The sequence below is a fragment of the Hemibagrus wyckioides genome, linkage group LG09 (assembly GCF_019097595.1).
Source record: "Hemibagrus wyckioides isolate EC202008001 linkage group LG09, SWU_Hwy_1.0, whole genome shotgun sequence".
Taxonomy (NCBI): Eukaryota; Metazoa; Chordata; class Actinopteri; order Siluriformes; family Bagridae; genus Hemibagrus; species Hemibagrus wyckioides.
The window spans coordinates 29,559,360-29,582,165 of NC_080718.1; the positions used below are offsets into that span (position 1 = coordinate 29,559,360).

Here is a 22,806-nt window from a genome sequence, read left to right on the forward strand (position 1 = left end):
CCTCCTGTCCACTGCCTCACTGTTTCACTACGGCTAAGAACTGAAGAAATGAGCTGAAGTCATCATCAGTCTCTGATTGGACCGTGTGTGTCACTCACTGTCTCTCTCTCTCTCTCTCCTCACTCTCACACACACACACACACACACTTGATTGTTATAATGCTGAATTACAAAACTGAACACACACACACTCACTCACACACACACACACACACATGCTAGATCTACAAAAAAATCTAATAAACTGCAGTGTGTATTCTGTAATAAACACTTTATTACAGTTTCATTTAAAACACACACCTCTGTCTCCATGCTCTCGTGACTATTAACCCTAACCCTAGACTTAAGTGTTTTCTTAGAAGTTCTGTGTGATTTACACACACTGGGGGGAAAAAGTGTGTATAGACTTATTAATGAGGCAGTAAATAAATCTTTTGTGGTGTAAATTTGACCCCATGTTTCTCTCAACACACACATACACACACACATACACACACACACACACACAGCTAGAGTTGTGTGATGGAGATACAGCATGTGTAGAATGTTGTTATATGTATTGATTAGGAGGATGTTGTTGTCCTCAGTGTTCACATCTTCTCACTGGAGGTCCGAACTCTTCATGAAGCAGAACACAACTGGAGCTGGTCTCTCTAGACGCCTCGGGATGGGTAGGAAAAGAGAAAACAGGTGAGTGTCCAGTACAGGTCAGATCCAGTGGTTTGTTTGTGATAATAACATCTGTGTAGAAACTTGGGTGTGTTTGTTTATGCTTGATGATGCAGGTCACTGTAATGATGTTGAATCTGAACTGTGGAGAAATTGAACTCGTTCTCAACCAAGACTGAGTTGTGGTCTCTCCACTGGTGTGGGATGAGTTTATTAGCTACAGATATAAAGACACCACATCGCTGAGTTCACACATCCAGCAGTACTATTTATTTATTTATTTATTTATTTATTTAATTAATTAATTACACGTAGTAAGTAGCTGTAGCTGACTCCAGTAGCTGGATTCTACTGATGTTATAAAGTTAGACACGAGAATGAATGTTAGCTCGTTATTCTGCAGAACTTACAGATGTTCAGCACAAGTAACTGTTCATATATAAATAAACAAACAAACAAACAAATAAATAAGTAAATAAAACATAAGCTGTTTATATTTAGAGCTAGTTAAGATAGATAGATAGATAGATAGATAGATAGATAGATAGATAGATAGATAGATAGAAATAAACAAAAATAAATAAATATATAAATAAATAAATAAAATTCATAAAAAATATATACATAAATAAATTAATAGATAGATTAATTAAAACATAAAACAAATAAAAATTATAAAAATGATAAATAGATAGATATATAGATAATAAATTAACAAATAAATAAAAACAAATAAACTAAAAGATATAGATAGATAGAAATAAATAAATGAAAAAAAAAATATATATATATATATATATATATATATATATATAACTAAATAGATAGATAGATAGATAGATAGATAGATAGATAGATAGATAGAAAAAAATGAGTGAGTGTGTGTGTGCTGGATGAAGTGATGTAGTGTATGTGCTGCTGAATAATGAGTCTGGACGGTGGTGTGGTCAGGTCAGTTAAAGCAGTGATGAAAGTCATCTTTCCAGCAGCTCTGTTCATGCAAACCAGATAAACCAGATTCCTGGTCATTTATTAACCCTCACCATCTTCTCTCTCACTGACCATCACGTCACACTCTTATCTGGAGGATGACCCTCAGCTGGATTACCTGGAGATACGAGGGTCTGCTGCAGACCGTCCACTCGGAGACCGAGGCGGTGGTTTTGAGCTGCTGTTGCGGTGCTGGGTTTTGTGCTCAGGTTTCCGTCACTGAACATTTCATGGCTTCAGCAGAACTTCGAGGACAGGAAGGACGTGTTTTCAGGTTCTTCTCTTATATCATATAATCATTATCAACAAATAAAAAAACACTTTCTATTAGAAGATAAATAAGGAGATAAATTCACCATCAGGCTACTTCTGTTTGTCATGATGTCACATGATCAATCCACCTTAACTCCACCCTCTTCCTCAGAGTTTAGCTCCACCCTCTTCCACAGAGTTTAGCTCCACCCTCTTACACAGAGTTTAACTCCACCCTCTTTCTCAGAGTTTAACTCCACCCTCTTTCTCAGAGATTAACTCCACCCTCTTCCACAGAGTTTTACTCCACCCTCTTCCTCAGAGTTTAACTCCACCCTCGGGACCATGGGATGTTGTTGTTCTGGGGATTTATTCAGCCGTTAAATTGTGTATGGATTCAGTCCCGTGCTTCGTAAGCTCAGAGAGAAATCTCACTCAGCTCTCAGAGAGAAATCTCACTCAGCTCTCAGAGAGAAATCTCACTCAGTTCTCAGAGAGAAATCTCACTCAGTTCTCAGAGAGAAATCTCACTCAGCTCTCAGAGAGAAATCTCACTCAGCTCTCAGAGAGAAATCTCACTCAGCTCTCAGAGAGAAATCTCACTTAGTTCTCAGAGAGAAATCTCACTCAGCTCTCAGAGAGAAATCTCACTTAGTTCTCAGAGAGAAATCTCACTCAGCTCTCAGAGAGAAATCTCACTCAGTTCTCAGAGAGAAATCTCACTCAGTTCTCAGAGAGAAATCTCACTCAGCTCTCAGAGAGAAATCTCACTCAGCTCTCAGAGAGAAATCTCACTCAGCTCTCAGAGAAATCTCACTCAGCTCTCAGAGAGAAATCTCACTCAGCTCTCAGAGAGAAATCTCACTCAGCTCTCAGAGAGAAATCTCACTCAGTTCTCAGAGAAATCTCACTCAGCTCTCAGAGAGAAATCTCACTCAGTTCTCAGAGAAATCTCACTCAGCTCTCAGAGAGAAATCTCACTCAGTTCTCAGAGAAATCTCACTCAGCTCTCAGAGAGAAATCTCACTCAGCTCTCAGAGAGAAATCTCACTCAGCTCTCAGAGAGAAATCTCACTCAGCTCTCAGAGAGAAATCTCACTCAGTTCTCAGAGAGAAATCTCACTCAGCTCTCAGAGAAATCTCACTCAGCTCTCAGAGAGAAATCTCACTCAGCTCTCAGAGAAATCTCACTCAGCTCTCAGAGAAATCTCACTCAGCTCTCAGAGAGAAATCTCACTCAGCTCTCAGAGAAATCTCACTCAGTTCTCAGAGAAATCTCACTCAGCTCTCAGAGAGAAATCTCACTCAGCTCTCAGAGAGAAATCTCACTCAGCTCTCAGAGAGAAATCTCACTCAGTTCTCAGAGAAATCTCACTCAGCTCTCAGAGAGAAATCTCACTCAGTTCTCAGAGAAATCTCACTCAGTTCTCAGAGAGAAATCTCACTCAGTTCTCAGAGAAATCTCACTCAGCTCTCAGAGAGAAATCTCACTCAGCTCTCAGAGAGAAATCTCACTCAGTTCTCAGAGAAATCTCACTCAGCTCTCAGAGAAATCTCACTCAGCTCTCAGAGAAATCTCACTCAGCTCTCAGAGAGAAATCTCACTCAGCTCTCAGAGAGAAATCTCACTCAGCTCTCAGAGAGAAATCTCACTCAGTTCTCAGAGAAATCTCACTCAGCTCTCAGAGAGAAATCTCACTCAGCTCTCAGAGAAATCTCACTTAGTTCTCAGAGAAATCTCACTCAGCTCTCAGAGAAATCTCACTCAGTTCTCAGAGAGAAATCTCACTCAGTTCTCAGAGAAATCTCACTCAGCTCTCAGAGAGAAATCTCACTCAGCTCTCAGAGAGAAATCTCACTCAGCTCTCAGAGAGAAATCTCACTCAGTTCTCAGAGAAATCTCACTCAGCTCTCAGAGAGAAATCTCACTCAGCTCTCAGAGAAATCTCACTCAGCTCTCAGAGAAATCTCACTCAGTTCTCAGAGAAATCTCACTCAGTTCTCAGAGAGAAATCTCACTCAGCTCTCAGAGAGAAATCTCACTCAGTTCTCAGAGAGAAATCTCACTCAGCTCTCAGAGAGAAATCTCACTCAGTTCTCAGAGAGAAATCTCACTCAGCTCTCAGAGAGAAATCTCACTCAGCTCTCAGAGAGAAATCTCACTCAGCTCTCAGAGAAATCTCACTCAGCTCTCAGAGAGAAATCTCACTCAGCTCTCAGAGAGAAATCTCACTCAGCTCTCAGAGAGAAATCTCACTCAGCTCTCAGAGAGAAATCTCACTCAGCTCTCAGAGAAATCTCACTCAGCTCTCAGAGAGAAATCTCACTCAGCTCTCAGAGAAATCTCACTCAGCTCTCAGAGAGAAATCTCACTCAGCTCTCAGAGAGAAATCTCACTCAGTTCTCAGAGAGAAATCTCACTCAGCTCTCAGTTTCCTGGAACGTCTGAGAGAAAATGAATAAAACACACTAATGAAGACGCAGAGACGCCTCCATCACTGAGGGACAAGAAAAACTTATTTACATTACTACAGGATTATTTTAAACTGTCTCTCTCTCTACCTGCCTGACTGTCCGTCTGTCTGTCTTCCTGCCTGTCTGTCTGTCTGTCTGTCTACCTGCCTGTCTGTCTACCTGTTTATCTGTCTGTTTGTCTGTCTATCTATCTATCTATCTTCATGTGACAAAGTTGGAAACAGATAGAAATACAGTTTAGAATTTTGACAAAGAAACAATAAATGATGACAAACAGATGTGAGATGTGACGCACAAACAGGCAAAAAATCATCAAACAACACGCCAGGGGGAAAAAAAAACCAAAGAGTGTGTGTGTGAGTGTGTGTGTGTGTGTGTGTGTGATGTGATGATGTAATGTCATGTGGATTGTATCCAGTGTTCCAGGTGACCTAGTGGGGGAACATCAGATGGTCCTGGTCTGATGAGCTTGAGACATGACCCATGGAATGGTCACTAACTAAACTCCTGAAAACCTGTTCCAGATGTCTGTGCATGTTCTCCCACACTGATTCACCTACACCATCATCCAGGAGAATCTGTGGAGACACAAGCCCAATCCTCATGATTCTCAGCACAAGACATACCAATTTCCATATTTCCTCATTCATCTTCTCCACCAGCCTGTGGGTGATAACCAGACATTATACTTACAGAGACTTCACAAAGCTGGACCAGACCCTGGATGTGAACTGAGTGCCTCGGTCAGCTGTAATGAAGATGAACTCAGGCAGTGGAATATGACGCAGGGGTCTAACTGTATTCCCTTGTGAGTGTAGAAGATCAGTGATGAAGTCGATGGTGAGGTGAGACCAGTGATGCTGGAGTGTGTGTAAGGCCACAAGTTTATCAGATGCTAGAAGTCTTTGGCTTAGATGATTTGGTGGATGTTAGATCAGAATTATCTTAACGTTAAGGCTTGTGTTTGTCAGCTTCTACATTAGTTTTGGTGGAACATCTTCTCAGGAGGTTGTTGGGCTGGTGTGTCGATTATTTCCCAAGAAATTTCCCTCACAAAGCAGGAGGGAGGATACATTTGTGGGATACAGGCCTGACATGGAGTCTGCTTGCTGTGGTGTCTATGGAACCTGACCTACATGAGGGTGTGAAAGTGTAAGGTCCAGCAGACTTGATGAGGGCATTCATGTGTCTTTAGAAACTTTTAGCAGCTTCAGTGACTCTGTTCCTCTACGGCAATTTGACAGATAACAACTTTTTTGTTATAATTCCATTCTGCAGAGGAGAGCTTATTAGAATAGAGGGTGAGTGGGTGGAGTTTTGGTGATCTGAGTGACCGCTCCCACTATAGATTCATGTTTAAATTCAGATTGTATTGCTCACACACAACCAAACACTGTGTGACATTCTGCTTAAGACATGAAAACAGAATGTACGTGCATGGTGCTCAGGAGAAATGTCCACTGCAAAGGTTTCTTTGAGCTTCATGAACATGGTCAGCTCTGTGTCCAGCTCAGCCAGCTGATGTTCCTCCACAAGCCTTCCCTGGGCTGCTGTGGCACTTCTCCATTCCTGCTGTTCAGGAGTAAGGTGAAGTGATCTGTTGTGGGATGAGGTCAGAGACATGGAGCAAATGATATAAACAGAAACAGATAATAAAAAAGGGCAGGCTGAGCACTGAGGTTTATCTCTCTGCACTCCGCTAATCACTGGTCAGCACTAAACTTCTACTTCCTGTAGATCTGATAAAATCCTCCCCAGTGGATCAGAGCAGATCAGATGTAGATGATGGTGGTTTAGCGCCACCTAGTGGTCATAATGTCCACATCTCCTGTCTATGTATTTTTATGCACATTTCACTGTTTATTGATTTCCTCGTGAATGCTTGAATTCAGAAAACGGAAAACATTATAATTAATAAAAAATAATTTGTTATTGTTGATGATGTTGTTGATGATGATGATGATGATGATATTCTTTGTTCATTTTGCTGATGTTAATGCTTAGTGTCAGGTCTCCAGATAACATTTCTATTTATTACATCATTTATACGAGGATGAGCCAAATTAAATCTTTTTTTTTTTTTTTTTAAATTTTGGATTATTTATTACAAATTACCGTTTTATTTAATGTAAATGCTGCAGCAATGAGAGAAAGTAGTTTATTTTTAAAGTAGATTACATTATTCTAGTTTATGTCACACTTTTTATTTGCATTCCAACTGTTCTGTTTTTTTTATTTATTTATTTTAGTTTAGTTTATATGAAATACACCTTTACTTCTAGGACTGCAGTTTGTAAATACACCAATATATGCAGTTATAACATTTAAGCCATGGATATTAATAATATTAAAAACATTTTTTATGTATAATAATTTCGATTTTATTTCCAAATTTTTATTTCTATTTTTTTTGTTTAAAATATTTTTTTTATTTACAAACGTGATTCAGAAAGCAATTTTAATTCATTTAAACTGAGAATAATAATATAAAATGTAAATTGGTTGTCTGTATATAGAGTATTGATTTGGGTTGTTTGTTATTGATAATTTATTAGTGTATTGATTATTTATTGTTATTGATTATTTATTTATTAGTGTAACTACTCTTTCGAAACACTAGGTGTCGCTTCAATTCTTCTAACGCCCTCTATGTCTTTTAGACTGGTCAGGGGAACGCCACTTGGGCTGCATTCCTAACGGAGCGCTATTGGCTATAACGTGCACTAGGTAGGGCGAGTCGCGGCGTTAATTTGTGCCCTAAGTAGTGCGCGTATGTAGGGAGTAAGGGTGCAGTTGTGAAGTAAGCCGCCGGCGTCGTTCCATTCAAAATGGCGTCCGAGTTTGTGCGTGCGGTGGACCGAAGCTAACCTCAGCTTCCATGTAGAGCAGGCTAGGAGCGATTATCAGCGATGGCTTCGATTTACATCGATTCTTTCAGTTATCGGGATATGAAACTGATCATCTATAAAGTGATTAATTTGAACATTTCTGCATGTCTGCGTATATGGGAATAAAATGAAATCCCAGTGTGGAGACAGAGGAATAAGCCGGTTTAATCCTTGCAGTCGGATAGAGGCGAAGCTAATGTTTTGTATTTGCACTTCCGGGTTCGGACCGTGATGGAGATGGACCGAGAGGACGGTACCGAATCCGTCCTGTCTTTCGCCGTGGATGTCAATGAAAACCGAGCTGAAGGATATAAAACACACACACTCCGACCTCTGGCTCAGACTCATCGTGCTCACAGGAACAGTGTGTTTTATTCAGGTCCAAATGATACCGGGAACTCAGGAGGAACCCGGGTCGCTTCTGAGGAAACCGACATCAATGGGTTTCCAGAACCGGATGGTGTCATTGAGCTGAGTCTGGAACCAAAGGATAGACCAAGCACATCTGGACACATCAGGACAGCAGATGGGGAAACGGGATATTTTGGAGAAATCAATCCCGACCTGAAGCAGAACAGAAATCTCCATTGTTCTGGTGCTCATGTGACAACATCTGGATTCATAAACTCAGAAAATGGAGAAGAGACGGATCTTTGGGGATTCCGTGCCAGTCCAATGAAAAAAAGTGAAGGAACAGACGGTATCAGGGGAACCAATGGCCGTCTGATCACATCTGGAGAAACGTCAGGTACTAGAGGAAACCTCTCCAGCTGCTTTATATCAAGAGATGGTCCTCAGACTGCATCTGGACACGCAAGCACATTAGCTGGAAGAGCTACAGATGTCCATGCCAGTACACTTGTGATTGCAGAATCCAGTTGCAACCCGACCACATCTGCACAAACATCTGGTGCTAGAGGAAGCAGCATAAACCGGGCTATAACCGGAGACGCTGCTAACGTTGGCGAAATTAACGGCAATCTGCAGACTGCAGCTAGAACCATAAACACGTCGGACGGAGAAGATGCAGATGTTTGTGATTTTCACGGCAGTCCAGTTGTGATCGGAGAAACCGTCGCTACTGGAGAATCCCATGGTGATCAGACAACGTCTTGGGGAACAACTGGGACTCGATGGGAAACCAGCACTAGTCTGAAATCAGCTGATGAAACGGTGGATATCAAAGAAACCACTGCCAATTTAGCCACATCTGGAGAAACAGCAGCTCGCAGGAGAACCAACATCAATACAGCTGTTAGAAAAAAAACCCCAGGAACCTGTGAAACAAACATCAGCCCATGTGGAGCTGATAAAGTGGTGGATATTGGAGAAACCAGTGGGAGTGAAATGTCAGGAAATGATGCCAAACTGATCACTTCTGGAGAAACAGCAGGTTCCAGGAGAACCGATCTTGGCCAGGGTGTAGCTGGACCTGGTGGCAGTCTGACCACACGTGGAACCTTAAGCACATTAGATGTCAAAACAGCTGCTAGTGTAACTGGAGATCCCACAAGTGTGAAGGAAAGCGATGTGAGCCCAGCGGAAGCTGATGAACCCATCCACAGCCTGCCGCTTACGCACGGTGTGTTACCTCAGGATCAGGTTACTGGGAATCTCCTGCTGGGAAAGGATGCTGCCAAAAAAAATCCTGAGTGTCCGGTATGTCCAGGGGTGTGTGCCGGGAAGAGTTCCTGCTGTATGGAACTGGAGATGATACCAAATGGAGATTTACAGATGGACAGTAAAGGACCTTTTCCAAACGAAGCTCTAGAGAACGGGGTCCGGGTGGGAAACTGTGGATATCTAGTTATAAACCGAAGAAGCATTTCAGGGACCTCCTCCATCCCCGTTTATTCCATCAGGGAATCTCGGAATGCCACGGAACGTCCACAGGAAGCGAGGAGCTGCTCAGATCTCTCGTCAGAAACCATCTCGGACCTCTCAGAACTTTATATAGGTAGTGTTATTGAAGTGGTGAGCAAGCAGGAGACGGAAGATGCCGTCGGTATGGCGAGACCACGGACTCTGAGGACTAATCCCGGCCAGGCGATGTCGCTCAGCTGCGACTCCACCCCCCTGAGTCACGATAACGCTGGATATTTCATGGACGATGGAGACATGGATGTTATTCTGAACAGTTTGGAGCTCGGCCGCCGACAGAGCGCTCCTGATGAACTTCAGCAGAGTCAAGACATCGATCCGGAACCTTCAGCCGAGCAGACGCTGAGCAGGAGGCACGGCTTCACCGACTTCCTCACCAGGTACCGATAAAAACAAACAATTCATGAGGAAATCTTCTTTTTAATATTTAGTTTATTAAGTTAAAAAATATTGCAGTGTCTGCATATTATTGAACCATCATTTATTTTAAAAAAATAATAAAATAATCAAAATCCAGCCAAATTAAAACCTGTAAAGACAAATCGTGTAGCAGTGAAAATTATACACAATTGTAATTAGACAAGAATTATAATTATTATTTTAAATATTTAATTTTTTTATTATGGTAACGATATAAAAATGATCATGAGATCCTTACAAGTAAAAGGAATACTTTATATTAAAAGATTTAATTTAAATAAAAATACAAATAAAAATTACCTGGTCATAAATATAATAGAATAAATTAATAATTTAACACATTTATTAAAGTTAAGCATTTTTATGCTAATATAATCAGCTGCAAAGATATTAAAATAATATCGTAATAAAAAAAGAAGGTTGGAACAAATAAAAATAAGAAAGAAAAAATCAGGTGACATAAATGCAAAAGTAAAATAAAGTGTTTAAAAAAATAAAATAAATATAAATAAATAAGAAAATAAAAAAAGTATGTAATCTTCGTGACTCATGGATAAAGTAGAAAATAAAGTACAATAATAATAGCAAAAACAAAATTTAATAAATATTTTAAAAATTAAACCAGGAATAAAATAAAAAAATATAAACTAGGATAAAATAAATAAAAGAAAATGAACAAAAATAAAATTAAATGAAAAAGTAAATAAATAAAAAAATTAAATCATAAAAATAAAATTTATTTAATTTTATTAAAAAATAAATTCAGGACACAGATCTAACAGTAATGTAAATATTAAAAAAGTTAAAATAAAATAAAATGTTTAACAGCTGAGTAAAAGTAAATGAAATTAGCAGACGTGTAGAAGTGATGTGTGACCTTCACGTAGATGTTTCAGGGTCATGTCATTACGATGAGAAAGGAAACTGGGTGAATTTAAACTGAATTAAAAATTAAAACCGCTTCAACTTTTAGAGCTGAGGAGTTAAAGCAGCACTCGGGTTATTAGAGGTCAAGCTGCTGACTCCTTCGGGGTTATTAGAGGTCAAGCTGCTGGCTCCTTCTGAAACTAATCTCTAAACCAACCTTTTGGTGATGAACCTTCCCCCTGGTTGGCTGTAACCATGGTGATATCTGGCATGTCCTCTGATCTCATGAGAGAGAGTATTAATATAAAGCTGCGGTCCAGTTAGAGATGCTGTTGGAGAGAATTAATCCACACCTTCTGACCAATCAGAGCTCATGATTCTCAGAGCTAACACGTGTTTGATGGACAGTTTCTGTTCCTCGTCTCTGTCTCTGCAGAAGTCTGTTTTCCTGGAAGCCCAAAGAGTCGAAGACCACAGCCGCTGCTTCGGGGTGGAGAATATTTGGGAAGATTTCTCCCAAAGGAAACCTCACCGGAGACTCCGGAATGCCACAGCAGGTGAGGAAGCCTGGGGGTGGAGCTAACTGCAGGGACCACCCCATGCAGGAGTTCAGTGATGCTGCTCTGAGAGTCTGATCTTCAGAAAGGTTCACACCCAGGGCATGTGGTTGAGAATAGAGCTGTGTGTGTGTGTGTTAGTGTGACAGTGTCAGTGAGTGTGTGTGTCAGTGTGTCTGAGTGTATGTTTGTGTGTTTGTGTCTGTGTGTGCGTGCGAGTGTGTTAGTGTAAGAGTGTGTGTGTATTTAGGTTGCAGCTGCGTTTCTATGGCTTCTTTCTCTATTCTGTGTGTGTGTGTGTATTAATGAAGAGTAGCTTTTAGCTTCTGCTGTTCACTATGCTCATGATTCTCCCCACGCCACCCACAGGTGTCTCTCTGTATTCCACACACACACACACACACACACACACAAACACAGATCCTCACTTAGAACACTTTAAATCTTTAAAATGAACAGGTCCCTGCATTATTAATGAGACATCGTTAATGTCGTTACAGATGAATTATTTCTGTTAGTAATCTGTAGACAGTGACATGTTGAGTCAACTTCCTCAGTACATGACCACGCCCTAAACAAAAATAAAAAGGGTGAGCGCTCTGGGAGTGTGACATGATGGAGGTGGTGCTGTTAGATGGGTGGAGTCACACCTGATGCACCACAGGAACGTCAACACACTACAGGACCTTCAACATCCAGAAAACTCTGTCTTTCTCTCTCTCTCTCTCTCTCTCTCTCTCTCTCTCTCTCTCTCTTTCTCTCTCTCTTTCTCTCTCTCTCTCTCTGCCTGTCTTGCTCTCTCTCTCTCTCTCTGCCTGTCTTGCTCTCTCTTTCTCTCTGCCTGTCTCTCTCTCTCCTCTCCTCTTTTGGTGGACTCCTCCCTCTTGTTGTGGGGGTGTGTATGTACTGAGCTGTTTAGGGAAATACAGTCTGATTTTCAAGCAGATACTGATGTTTGTTTTTTCTTCAATTTGATGAAGTCAGGACAAAACACAACAGAATTATTTTATCATTTCTTCAGTAAGGACAGAATGTTAGGAAGTGGAGCACTCTCGCTCTCTCTCTCTCTCGCTCTCTCTCTCTCTCTCTCTCTCTGTTTAACACTAAATAATACTGTAGTTTAATTTCTTTGAGTTGTTTCAGTTCATAATTGAATGTGTGTGTGTCTGATTCTGTGGATGAGTGTGTTAGTGTCCCGAGGGCTGGTCACTGAGTGGAGCTTCAGGACCAGCTGAATAAGGGGCTTTCTTCAATGGTCACTTTATGGTTTTTAAAATCTCTCTCTCTCTCTCTCTCTCTGTCCATCTCTCTCTCTCTCTCTCTCTCTATCTCTCTCTCTCTCTCTCTCTCTCCCCCTCTGTGTCCATCTCTCTCTCTCTCTCTCTCCCCCTCTGTGTCCATCTCTCTCTCTCTCTCTCTCTCTCTCTCTCCCCCTCTGTGTCCATCTCTCTCTCTCTCTCTCTCTCTCTCTCAGGCTGAACCAGTGAGACGTAAGAATCTGGAGTTTGAGCCTCTCTCCACCACGGGTCTCATTCTGGAGGACAGACCTGCGTAAGACTTCTTTACATTTTTGTACTTTCAGAAGCATAAACATTTATAAATATATTTTAAAGCATTAGCTTGAAACACTGAGTCACAAAGCAAATGACCAAAAGAAATGGTCACTGTCTGTGTCAGGAACCTGCCGGCCAAGTCAGAGGAAGAAGCTCAGAGACACAGACAGCAGTACAACGAGATGATGGCAGGAGCCAAGAGGAGAGGTGAGGAAGAACACTTACTCATATCACCTGTCTGTAACCAATCATGTCCACTAGGGGGCAGTGTCACGCACACATGAAAGAGAAGTGAGAGAGAAAGTCTTATGGTTCTCTGAGCACTTCTCCTTTCTGTCACTTCCTGTCCTCAGATTTCTCACGTTCTGATTAAAGTCTTTGCTTCCTGTCCCTCTCTCATCTCTGTGCTCAGAGCTGAAGGAAGCTCAGCGTAAGAAGAAGCAGATGAAGGAGAGACACCGGCAGGAGGAGAGCATCGCTCGCGCCGTGGTCGTCTGGAACACAGAGATCCTGCCCAACTGGGAGAACGTGTGAGTGCACTCGGTTATCTGGTGTTCATTCCGTAACACCCTGAGTGATGGAGTGATGTGGTGATGAGCAGCTGGGGATATCACCCTGACGTTGATTATTTTCCTCTAACTGCACGAGGGTTTACTGTCTCACACCACAAAAACTTAGGACTTTTTTAATTCATTTATAGCTATTATCACTTATTATATCAGCTATAAACACTCATCCCCTCAGCAGTCTCTCTTCATTCTCTCTCTCTTCAGCTATAAACACTCATCCCCTCAGCAGTCTCTCTTTATTCTCTCTCTTCAGCTATAAACACTCGTCCCCTCAGCAGTCTCCCTTTATTCTCTCTCTTCAGCTATAAACACTCATCCCCTCAGCAGTCTCCCTTTATTCTCTCTCTCTTCAGCTATAAACACTCATCCCCTCAGCAGTCTCCCTTTATTCTCTCTCTCTTCAGCTATAAACACTCGTCCCCTCAGCAGTCTCTCTTTATTCTCTCTCTTCAGGTTAATTGTGCCAACAGATCCGTCATGAAACGATTGATCGATTTGATTAATTAGAGGGAGTAGTTGATTATCTGAACTAATTGATTAACGAACTCATTGATTATTCAGGAGGAACACGCGGCGTGTGAGGGAGTTGTGGTGGCAGGGTCTCCCACCGAGCATCCGCGGCAAGATCTGGAGCCTCGCCATCGGAAACGAGCTCAACATCACCCCCGGTAACCATGGAAACGGCATTTCAGTAACATCTCCTGTTATTACAGAATCGTCCATTAGTATGTTTACAAATAGTGTCAGATAATTAATACGCACGATGGTGAGAATTAGTGTGTGTGTGTGTGTGTGTGTGTGTGTGTTTACAGAACTGTATGAAATCTTCCTGTCACGAGCTAAAGAGAAGTGGCGCAGTTTCAACGAGACGGGATCACTCAGCGAGAGCGAAGGTATGAACTCCACCTCAAACCGGAGCACTTACAGGAGACACCTAAAAACACACACACACACACTCTTCAGCTCTAGAGTAAGTGTTCTTTATGAACATCTCTCTGACCCTACCGGGTTTTTTTTATCACAGATTGTGGTGTAGATAAGGAGTCCAGTCTGGACCTGATTAAGCTGGACATCTTCAGGACTTTCCCCTCGCTCTTTATATTCCAGAAGGTAAGGAACAAGTTCAGGAAAAATAAATATGGAAAGAGATCATGAGATGTTCTATGTCCTAAAAGCTCTCTCTCTCTCTCTCTCCCCCTCTCTCTGTCTCTCTGTCTCTCTCTCTCTCTCTCTCCCCCTCTCTCTGTCTCTCTGTCTCTGTCTCTCTCTCCCTCTCTGTCTCTCTCTCCCTCTCTCTGTCTCTGTCTCTCTCTCCCTCTCTCTCCCTCTCTCTCTCTCCCTCTCTCTCTCTCCCTCTCTCTCTCTCTTTGTCTCTCTCTCTCTCTGTCTCTCTCTCTCTCTCTCTCTCTCTCTCCCTCTCTCCCCCTGTCTCTGTCTCTGTCTCTCTCTCTCCCTCTCTCCCCCTCTCTCTGTCTCTCTGTCTCTGTCTCTCTCTCCCTCTCTCTGTCTGTCTCTCTCTCTCGCTCTCTCTCTCTCCCCCTCTCTGTCTCTGTCTCTCTCCCTCTCTCTCTCTCTCTCCCTCTCTCTCTCTCTCTCCCTCTCTCCCCCTCTCTCCCTCTCTCTCTCTCTCTCCCTCTCTCCCCCTCTCTCCCTCTCTCTGTCTCTGTCTCTCTCTCCCTCTCTCTGTCTCTGTCTCTCTCTCTCTCTCTCTCTCTCTCTCTCTCCCTCTCTCTGTCTCTCTATCTGTCTCTCTGTCTCTGTCTCTCTCTCCCTCTCCCTCTCTCCCTCTCTCTCTCTCTCTCTCTCTCTGTCAAAACTTCAAAACTTTGTCTTTTTTGGCAATTCATTTAATTTTTTGTTGTTGTTTGGTTTGCGTGTTTTGTGAGGAGCTGTGTGTGTGTGTGTTAGTGTGTGTGGGCGCGTGTGTGTTTGGGTGCGTGTGTGGTGTGTGTTTCCCGGTAAGGAGTGAGCCGGCATTTCGGCACGCTTTGCGCCGGGAACATGGAGAAGGTGGATGATAGCGTGTACGAGTCTCTCACACGGCAGCATGGTGTGAGGATTGTGTGTAACGTTAGCGTGGAGGAGTGTGTGTTGGCGGTCGGGAAGGTGGTAGGGTACAGCAACATTTTAGCTGCCTCCCGTATGAACAGTGCTATTGTGCTTTTTCTGAACTCTTTGAACAAAGTGAATGAGATTGTTAAACAGAAAGTGGTCATTAATGATTCCCTGGTAACGGTGCTTCCTCTCAGTACTCCATCAAAGAAAATAATTTTGTCAAACGTTCCTCCTTTCCTGAAAAATGACACCATTGCTAAAGAGCTCTACCGCTATGGCAAAATGGTCTCTCCTATAAGAAAGATCCACATGGGCAGTAAAGCACCAGAGTTAAGAAACTCAAAGATAGTTTCCTTTAGGAGACTGGTGTACATGGTGCTGAATAATGGCGTGGAGGAGCTGGACTTAGCGGTGAAATTTAGCATGGATGGCTTTGACTACACTGTGTTTGTGACTACTGACTCTGGCATGAAATGTTTCAACTGTGGTGAAACAGGACACTTGGTTCGTGCATGTCCAGAGAAGGTTAAAGATGGGGCGACAGACAGGCAGGCTGAGCAGACTAGGCCAGATGTGCACAGTGGTGATACTGAGGGAGATGGGCCCTCTGTATCGGTTTCTCCGGTGGCTGAGTCTGTTACAGCTGACCCTCCTGCGGTTAAGCCCGTAGCTGCTGCCTCCTCCATGCTGGATCCCGTCATGACCGTTCCCCCTGCGGTTGAGACCGGGCTCAGCGGAGGCAACCCTGGTGCTACTGTGGCGAAACCCGCAGGGGACAAAGCAGGAGCATCTGATCCTGCGAAAAGTGATAAAGAGATGGGCGAAACAACATCCGAGCCCCCCTTGCAGACAAGCCAGGTGGAGGAACGGGACAGTCTCGATAATGGAGGTACAGATGCTGAGATGGAAGCAGAACCTGTTTTTAAAGTCCCCACTAAGCGTAAGAAAAAATCTAAAAGCAGGAGCAACAAGCAGGCTAAGAAACACGAGTCAGACGTGGAAGAAAGTGATGGTGGCTCCACGGACTCAAGTTGGTCACAGTGCTCACAGTCAGACGAAAGGGAGACGGTCTACACACCAGCAGAAATATCAGCGTTTTTAAAAAACACCAAGGGCAAAAGGTCAGTGAATATTGAAGAATTTTTCCCAGACACTGAACAGTTTGTGTGTGATGTTAAAAAGTTAATGCGGTGTGGTGTGTTTGGAAAAAACTGAAATCTATCGTCTGAAAGCCATAGTGACCAAACTTAGGAAGAACACCGAAGATTCTTTATAGACTGCTGAGCTCTGTAATGCCTAACCAACTGATTGATTGCATTATGTGGGTGATATTTTATTATTTAATAATGAGCGCTATCACTGCCGTAACCCTCAACATCAATGGTGCCAGGGACCACAGAAAGAGAGCGGCAGTGTATGAGACGGTGAGACACAAGCATGCGGATGTTGTTTTCCTGCAGGAAACTCATAGCGATCCCGGAAACTCCTCGGACTGGGCGAGCGAGTGGAAGGGACTTGTGTTTTTAAGTCACAGTACCTCTCTTAGCGGCGGTGTTTATTTTCACCGTCTTTTAGCCCACAGTCTTATGATGTTGAAGAAGTTTTAAAAGGCAGGCTTTTAAAAGTGCGGGCGTTTTATGAGAACAAGATTTTTGTTTTTATTTGTGTGTACGCTCCCACCCTAAGTGTGGAGAGAATGGTGTTCTTAAATATTTTAAGCACTGTCATTGGTTCCTGTAGTCAGAGTGAAGTTTTAATCATTGGTGGGGATTTTAACTGCACTGAAGACGTTTTAGATAGGAACCATTTAGAACCTCATGCTGCCTCTCGCAAACGCCTGTGTGAGTTAATCACAACACATGACCTGAGTGATGTTTGGAGGAATTTCCATGAAACAGAGAGACAATACACCTGGTCCCATTGTAAAGAGAACCTCCTCTCACTAGCAAGGCTTGATCGTTTTTACACTTTTAAACATCAGCTGAATATTTTTAGGTCCTGTGTTATTTATCCTGTGGGTTTTTCAGATCATTTTATGGTACAGTGCACTTTTAAGAAGAGCAATGTAAAGCCACGTAGTGCCTACTGGCATTTTAATGCTGCTCTTTTAGATGATGTCAATTTTAGAGAGAGTTTTATTTTCTTTTGGCATGCTTTTAGGCTCCAGAAGCCGACTTTTACATCACTGCAAGATTGGTGGGATGTGGCAAAAGTGCACATTCAAATGTTTTGTCAACAGTACGCTCACAATGTGACTAAGGACATCACCAGATCACTTAGAGCTCTAGAGATTGAGGTAGTGGAACTCCAGGGTTTGGTGGAGTCCACAGGAAATCGAGGCCATATTGAGGCTCTCAAAAAGAAAAAACATGCGTTGGGTGAGTTGTTGGACACAACAGTGCAGGGGGCGCTGGTCCGCTCGCACTTTAAAAGCGTAACAGAGATGGACGCTCCTTCCAAGTTCTTCTTTAGTCTTGAGAAAAAAAATGGACAGAAAAGGTTCATACATGCTTTGCGTACAGATTCAGGGGAGCTTGTAACTGATCCCACTGAAATTCGCAAGCAGACAGTCAGCTTTTACTCAAAGCTGTACAGGAGTGAGCTCGCAGCTGTGCAGGAGGTGGAGGAAGATTTTGGCAGGAATCTTCCTAAAATAACTGAGGAGTCAGCTAGGGAACTGGACAGGGAGCTGACCCTCGATGAGTTGGAGGTTGCAATCAACAGCATGCAAAATGGGCGGTCACCTGGAATCGATGGGCTTTCGGTGGAGTTTTTTAAGGCTTTCTGGTCAGTGATAGGGCAGGACTTGCTGGAAGTGTTGAAGGCGAGCATAAGCGAAGGCAGACTGCCGCTGAGTAGCCATAGAGCAGTCCTGACCCTACTCTCAAAGAAGGGAGATCAGACTGACCTCAGGAACTGGCGCCCTGTCTCCTTACTCTGCACAGACTGCAAGGTGCTCTCAAAAGCATTAGCAACAAGGCTAGGAAAGGTGATGGAGCAAGTCATCCACTTTGACCAGACGTACTGTGTGCCTGGCAGGTCTATCCACGACAATGTACACTTAATTCGTAACATTTTGGACGTCTCTAGGCTATTGGGGCTGAAGACTGGTCTTATTTTCATAGATCAGGAGAAGGCTTTCGACCGGGTTGAACACCAGTATTTGTGGAGGGCGTTAGAGAATTTTGGGTTCGACTCCGGGTTCAAGGCCATGATCCAGGTGCTGTACAGCGACATTGAGAGCGTACTGAAAGTTAACGGTGGTTTATCTGTGCCTTTTAAAGTGTATAGGGGTATTAGGCAGGGCTGCTCTCTGTCTGGCATGTTATACGCCCTGGCCATAGAACCTTTACTATGTCAGATAAGAAGCAAGATTTCTGGTCTGTCTATACCAAGGTGTAATACCCCATACTGTGTTTCTGCCTATGCTGATGATGTTATTGTGATGGTGACTGAACAAAGAGATATTGATATTTTAACTGACATCATAATTAAGTTTAATGTGATATCTTCTGCAAAAGTAAACTGGAACAAAAGTGAAGCCATTTTAGTCGGGGACTGGAAAGGTGGGGAACCATGTCTCCCGGATAATTTGACCTGGAGAACAGGCGGTTTTAAGTATAGGGGAGTGTACCTGGGAGACAGCAGCTATGTTAAGAAAAACTGGGAAGGCATAAGTGAAAAGCTAAAAGGACGTCTGAATAAATGGAAATGGCTCGTTCCAAAGATGTCATATAAGGGCAGAACTTTGGTTATAAACAATCTAGTTGCTTCAATGTTATGGCACAGACTGGCCTGTATTGACCCCCCTCCCAAACTACTAGCAGACCTGCAGGCCATGATAGTGGACTTCTTCTGGGACAAGCTGCACTGGTTACCACAAAGCATTCTATACCTACCCAAGGAAGAGAGCGGACAAGGACTTATCCACTTATCCAGCAGGACTGTGGCCTTTCGTCTTTGTCATGTACAGAAGCTCCTCACTGGCCCAGAGAACCTCTCATGGAGAGCAGCTGCGAACGGAACACTACGCACAGTGGGAGGATTGGGTCTGGACAGGTCACTGTTTTTAATGGACACAAAGCAACTAAGCCTAGCTGGATTACCAGCTTTTTATCAAAGTATTTTTAAAGTTTTTAACCAGTTCAGATTGCAGAAGGAGGACTCTTCGTCACTGTGCTGGCTTCTCGATGAACCTCTCGTCCATGGCGCTCAGCTGGATGTCACCAGCAGGATCTCTCCAGCCTTAACCAGAGCATTGATCTCCACAAGGACTGTGACACTACGACAGTTGGTGCAACTGTCAGGACCGGACTTTGCTCACTCAGACGATGTAGCAACAAAGCTAGGGGTAAAGTCTGTACGTGTGATTGCACAGCTTTTACAGAGGTGGAGGTCAACACTTACATCTGAAGAGCGCATGCAGCTCAGGGACTACTGCGCTGGGGTGGTCAGCTCTGAGGAAGGTGAGACCAATCCAGTTCTTTCTCTTGTACCTAATCTGTCAGAGGTCTCAGGTCCCCTCCTCGGAGATGGGGAAAGAACAGCTATAGGCCTTAACACAGCCTCGGGTAAGAGCGTCTACAAACTGTGTGTTAAAGTGTACAATAAGAGATGGTTAGACGGGAGGGCAGACACGCCCTGGCGCAGTGTCCTTGGGCTGAACGTTGATGTAAAGCCAGAGTGGCGAACGTTGTACAAACCACCGTTAACTAAAAGAACAGGTGGCCTGCAGTGGAGAATACTGCATGGCATTGTCTCTGTAAACGCTTTTATCTGTATTTTAAACCCAGAGGTCACACGAGTGTCCTTTTTGTTTACAGAGGGAGACAGTGTTTCATGCTTTTATGAACTGTTTTAGACTTCATCCACTTTTTAGTGTTTTAGCGAGTGTCTTTGAGTGTTTTAACACGGTTTTTACCTCACAGGTTTTTATCCTTGGTTTTAAATACACCAGAAAAGAAAGGTTCAAGTGTCAGCTGGTCAATTTTATCCTGGGCCAGGCGAAACTGGCCATCTACACCAGCAGAAAGAACAAAGTGACACAGAACACACATGATGTTACTGTAATCTTTCAGAGACTGGTCAAAACAAGGGTCTTTGTTGATTTCGACTTTTATAAAAGTATGAATGACCTTGAACAGTTCCAGCTGATGTGGTGTGATGGGGAGCCGTGTGTACTGGTGTAAATGATGAACTGTGGTGTGATGGGGAGCCGTGTGTACTGGTGTAAATGATGAACTGTGGTGTGATGGGGAGCCGTGTGTACTGGTGTAAATGATGAACTGTGGTGTGATGAGGAGCCGTGTGTACTGGTGTAAATGATGAACTGTGGTGTGATGGGGAGCCGTGTGTACTGGTGTAAATGATGAACTGTGGTGTGATGGGGAGCCGTGTGTACTGGTGTAAATGATGAACTGCTGTTTGCACGTGAGTTTGGATGAACTTTTATTTTAACTTCCTGTGTATTTTAATAGTTTTTTAACTAGGTTTTTGATGTGCCATTTATTTATTTATTTATCTATCTATCTATCTATCTATCTATCTATCTATCTATCTATCTTTATAAATGGACTACTTGATTTATTTAATTATTTAACTATTTATTTACTCAATTTCCCTTGTGAAATTTGCTGCTAAAGTGAACGAATAATTGGATTTAATAAATGACCATCAAAAGTCAAAGTCTCTCTCTCTCTCTCTCTGTCTCTCTCTCTCTCTCTCTCTCTCTGTCTCTCCCTCTCTCTCTCTCTCTCTCTGCGCATGTGCGGCAGAGAGGCGAGTGTGGCGTGTGGAGCGCGTGAGAGCGGTTGGCGTTTTGCCAATTTTTTCGGCACTAAAGTGCAATTCTTTTCCGTTTAAAATCTCGGAATATTAATATACTTATTGTGTGAGTGTGAGCGAGTGTGTGCGGACAATAACTGTGTGTGTGAGTGTGTGTGTGTGCAGGTGTGTGTGAGTAGCGTGTCGGTGAAGCGTGGTTATGGCGGATCCGACCGCGAGGTTGTGTGAGAGTTTGACTCGCTGGCACGGTGTCCGTGTTGTGTGTCCGGCACGGTGTCCGTGTCGTGTGTCCGGCACGGTGTCTGTGTTGTGTGTCCGGTGAGTGTTGAAGAATGTTGTTTGGCAGTCGGTAACGTGGTGGGGCATGAGAACATTGTCTCTGCCTCCAGAATGAACAGTGCCATTGTGGTGTTTCTGAATAATGTTGAGAAAGTCAGAAATCTGATTCAGAAAGGCATCATTGTTAATAATGAGCAAATACTGGTTTCTCCCCTCAGTTCCCCAGCTAAGAAAATCTTGTTGTCCAACGTCCCTCCTTTTATTTCAGATGAAGCTATCTGTAAAGAACTGTCTCGGTACGGGCGAATTGTCTCCCCCATTAAGAGAATCCCTCTTGGCTGTAAGTCCCCACTGGTTAAACACTTGGTGTCCTTCAGGAGAATGGTCTTCATGGTTTTTAGAGAAGGTGTGGAAGAGCTGAATGCTGTTTTTAAATTCAGAGTTGAAGGCTTTGACTACAATATCTTTGTTTCTTTTGATACAGATATTAAGTGTTTTAAATGTGGAAAAACTGGTCATCTTGCTCGGGCCTGCCCTGAGAGGCAGAGTGACCCCGGTGTTTCTGAGCGACCGGGGCAGGACGCAGCTCAGTCGGCTGGGGTCGTTCCCCCTGCGGCTACAGTTTGGCCGGCTGCTGAGGGCCCCGGAGCTGCTGCTGCACCAGACCCGAAAGAGAGTGAGCCCCAAGCCCAGCCTGCAACCCAGAAGCCCACTGGAGCTGCAACAGCCCCGGAAAAGCCATGCACGGCCGAACCGGCCGCGGAAGAGCCATGCTCGGCTCAACCGGACCGGGAGAAGCCGTGCTCCACTGAGAAGAGCTCAGTGGGTTCTGGAGCAGTGCTGGAGCTGCCTGCGCTGGCAGAGGCAGGCACGGAGGTGCAGAGAGACCGCCCGGAAACACCGGACACTACACCAGTGCAGGGGGACGGGGGAGACGTGGACATGGTGGATGAGCCCGTCTTTAAAGTGCCAAATAAAAGGAAAAAGCAAGGTAAGGGACGGGAAAAAAGCAGGCATAAAAGGACACAAAGATGGGGGAACGAGAATCAGACAGTGATGACTGCATGTCAGACTCTGTTTTAATGTTCGATTCTCAGGAGGAACAGGTTAATGTTGTGTACAGCGATGATGATGATATTAAAGAGTTTTTAAGGAACACCAAATGGCAGAAAAATGTAGCATTGGAAGAGTTTTTCCCGGACCGTAAGCAGTTTATTCACGACGTTAAGTTCTTCAGAAGAGAAGGTGCATTCATCGATGTTGAAATTTTCCGTCTGAAGAAACTGATCACAAGAGTGAATAAGGAAAACTCTGATGATGACTAATGTGGTGTTTTTTTTATGGTAGAGTGGTTTTTACGCTCTGTTTAATTTTATTTATTTTATTTATTTTAATGAAAGGAGTTAATATTGCGAGTTTAAATATTAATGGGGCAAGAGAGCAGAATAAGAGCGCTAAACTGTATGAAGTTTTAAAGCAGAAGCACATTGACGTTGCCATGCTGCAGGAAACCCACAGCGATACCAGCAATGCTGCTGATTGGGTGAAGGAGTGGGATGGGTTGGTG

The 22,806-nt window shown here is 43.4% G+C and overlaps 1 protein-coding gene across 1 annotated transcript in view; it reads left to right on the top strand.

The window, feature by feature from the left end:
• The first annotated feature begins 7,191 nt into the window (after positions 1–7,191).
• Positions 7,192–22,806, top strand: part of tbc1d12a (TBC1 domain family, member 12a) — a 30,788-nt gene continuing 15,173 nt past the window's right edge. Inside the window, exons 1-8 of the mRNA XM_058398765.1 lie at positions 7,192–9,535; positions 10,879–10,999; positions 12,474–12,550; positions 12,677–12,759; positions 12,965–13,082; positions 13,683–13,789; positions 13,934–14,014; positions 14,146–14,231. Of these exons, the coding sequence (XP_058254748.1) occupies positions 7,506–9,535; positions 10,879–10,999; positions 12,474–12,550; positions 12,677–12,759; positions 12,965–13,082; positions 13,683–13,789; positions 13,934–14,014; positions 14,146–14,231 (2,703 nt within the window). The 5' untranslated portion in view covers positions 7,192–7,505. The remainder of the gene's footprint in view (positions 9,536–10,878; positions 11,000–12,473; positions 12,551–12,676; positions 12,760–12,964; positions 13,083–13,682; positions 13,790–13,933; positions 14,015–14,145; positions 14,232–22,806) is intronic.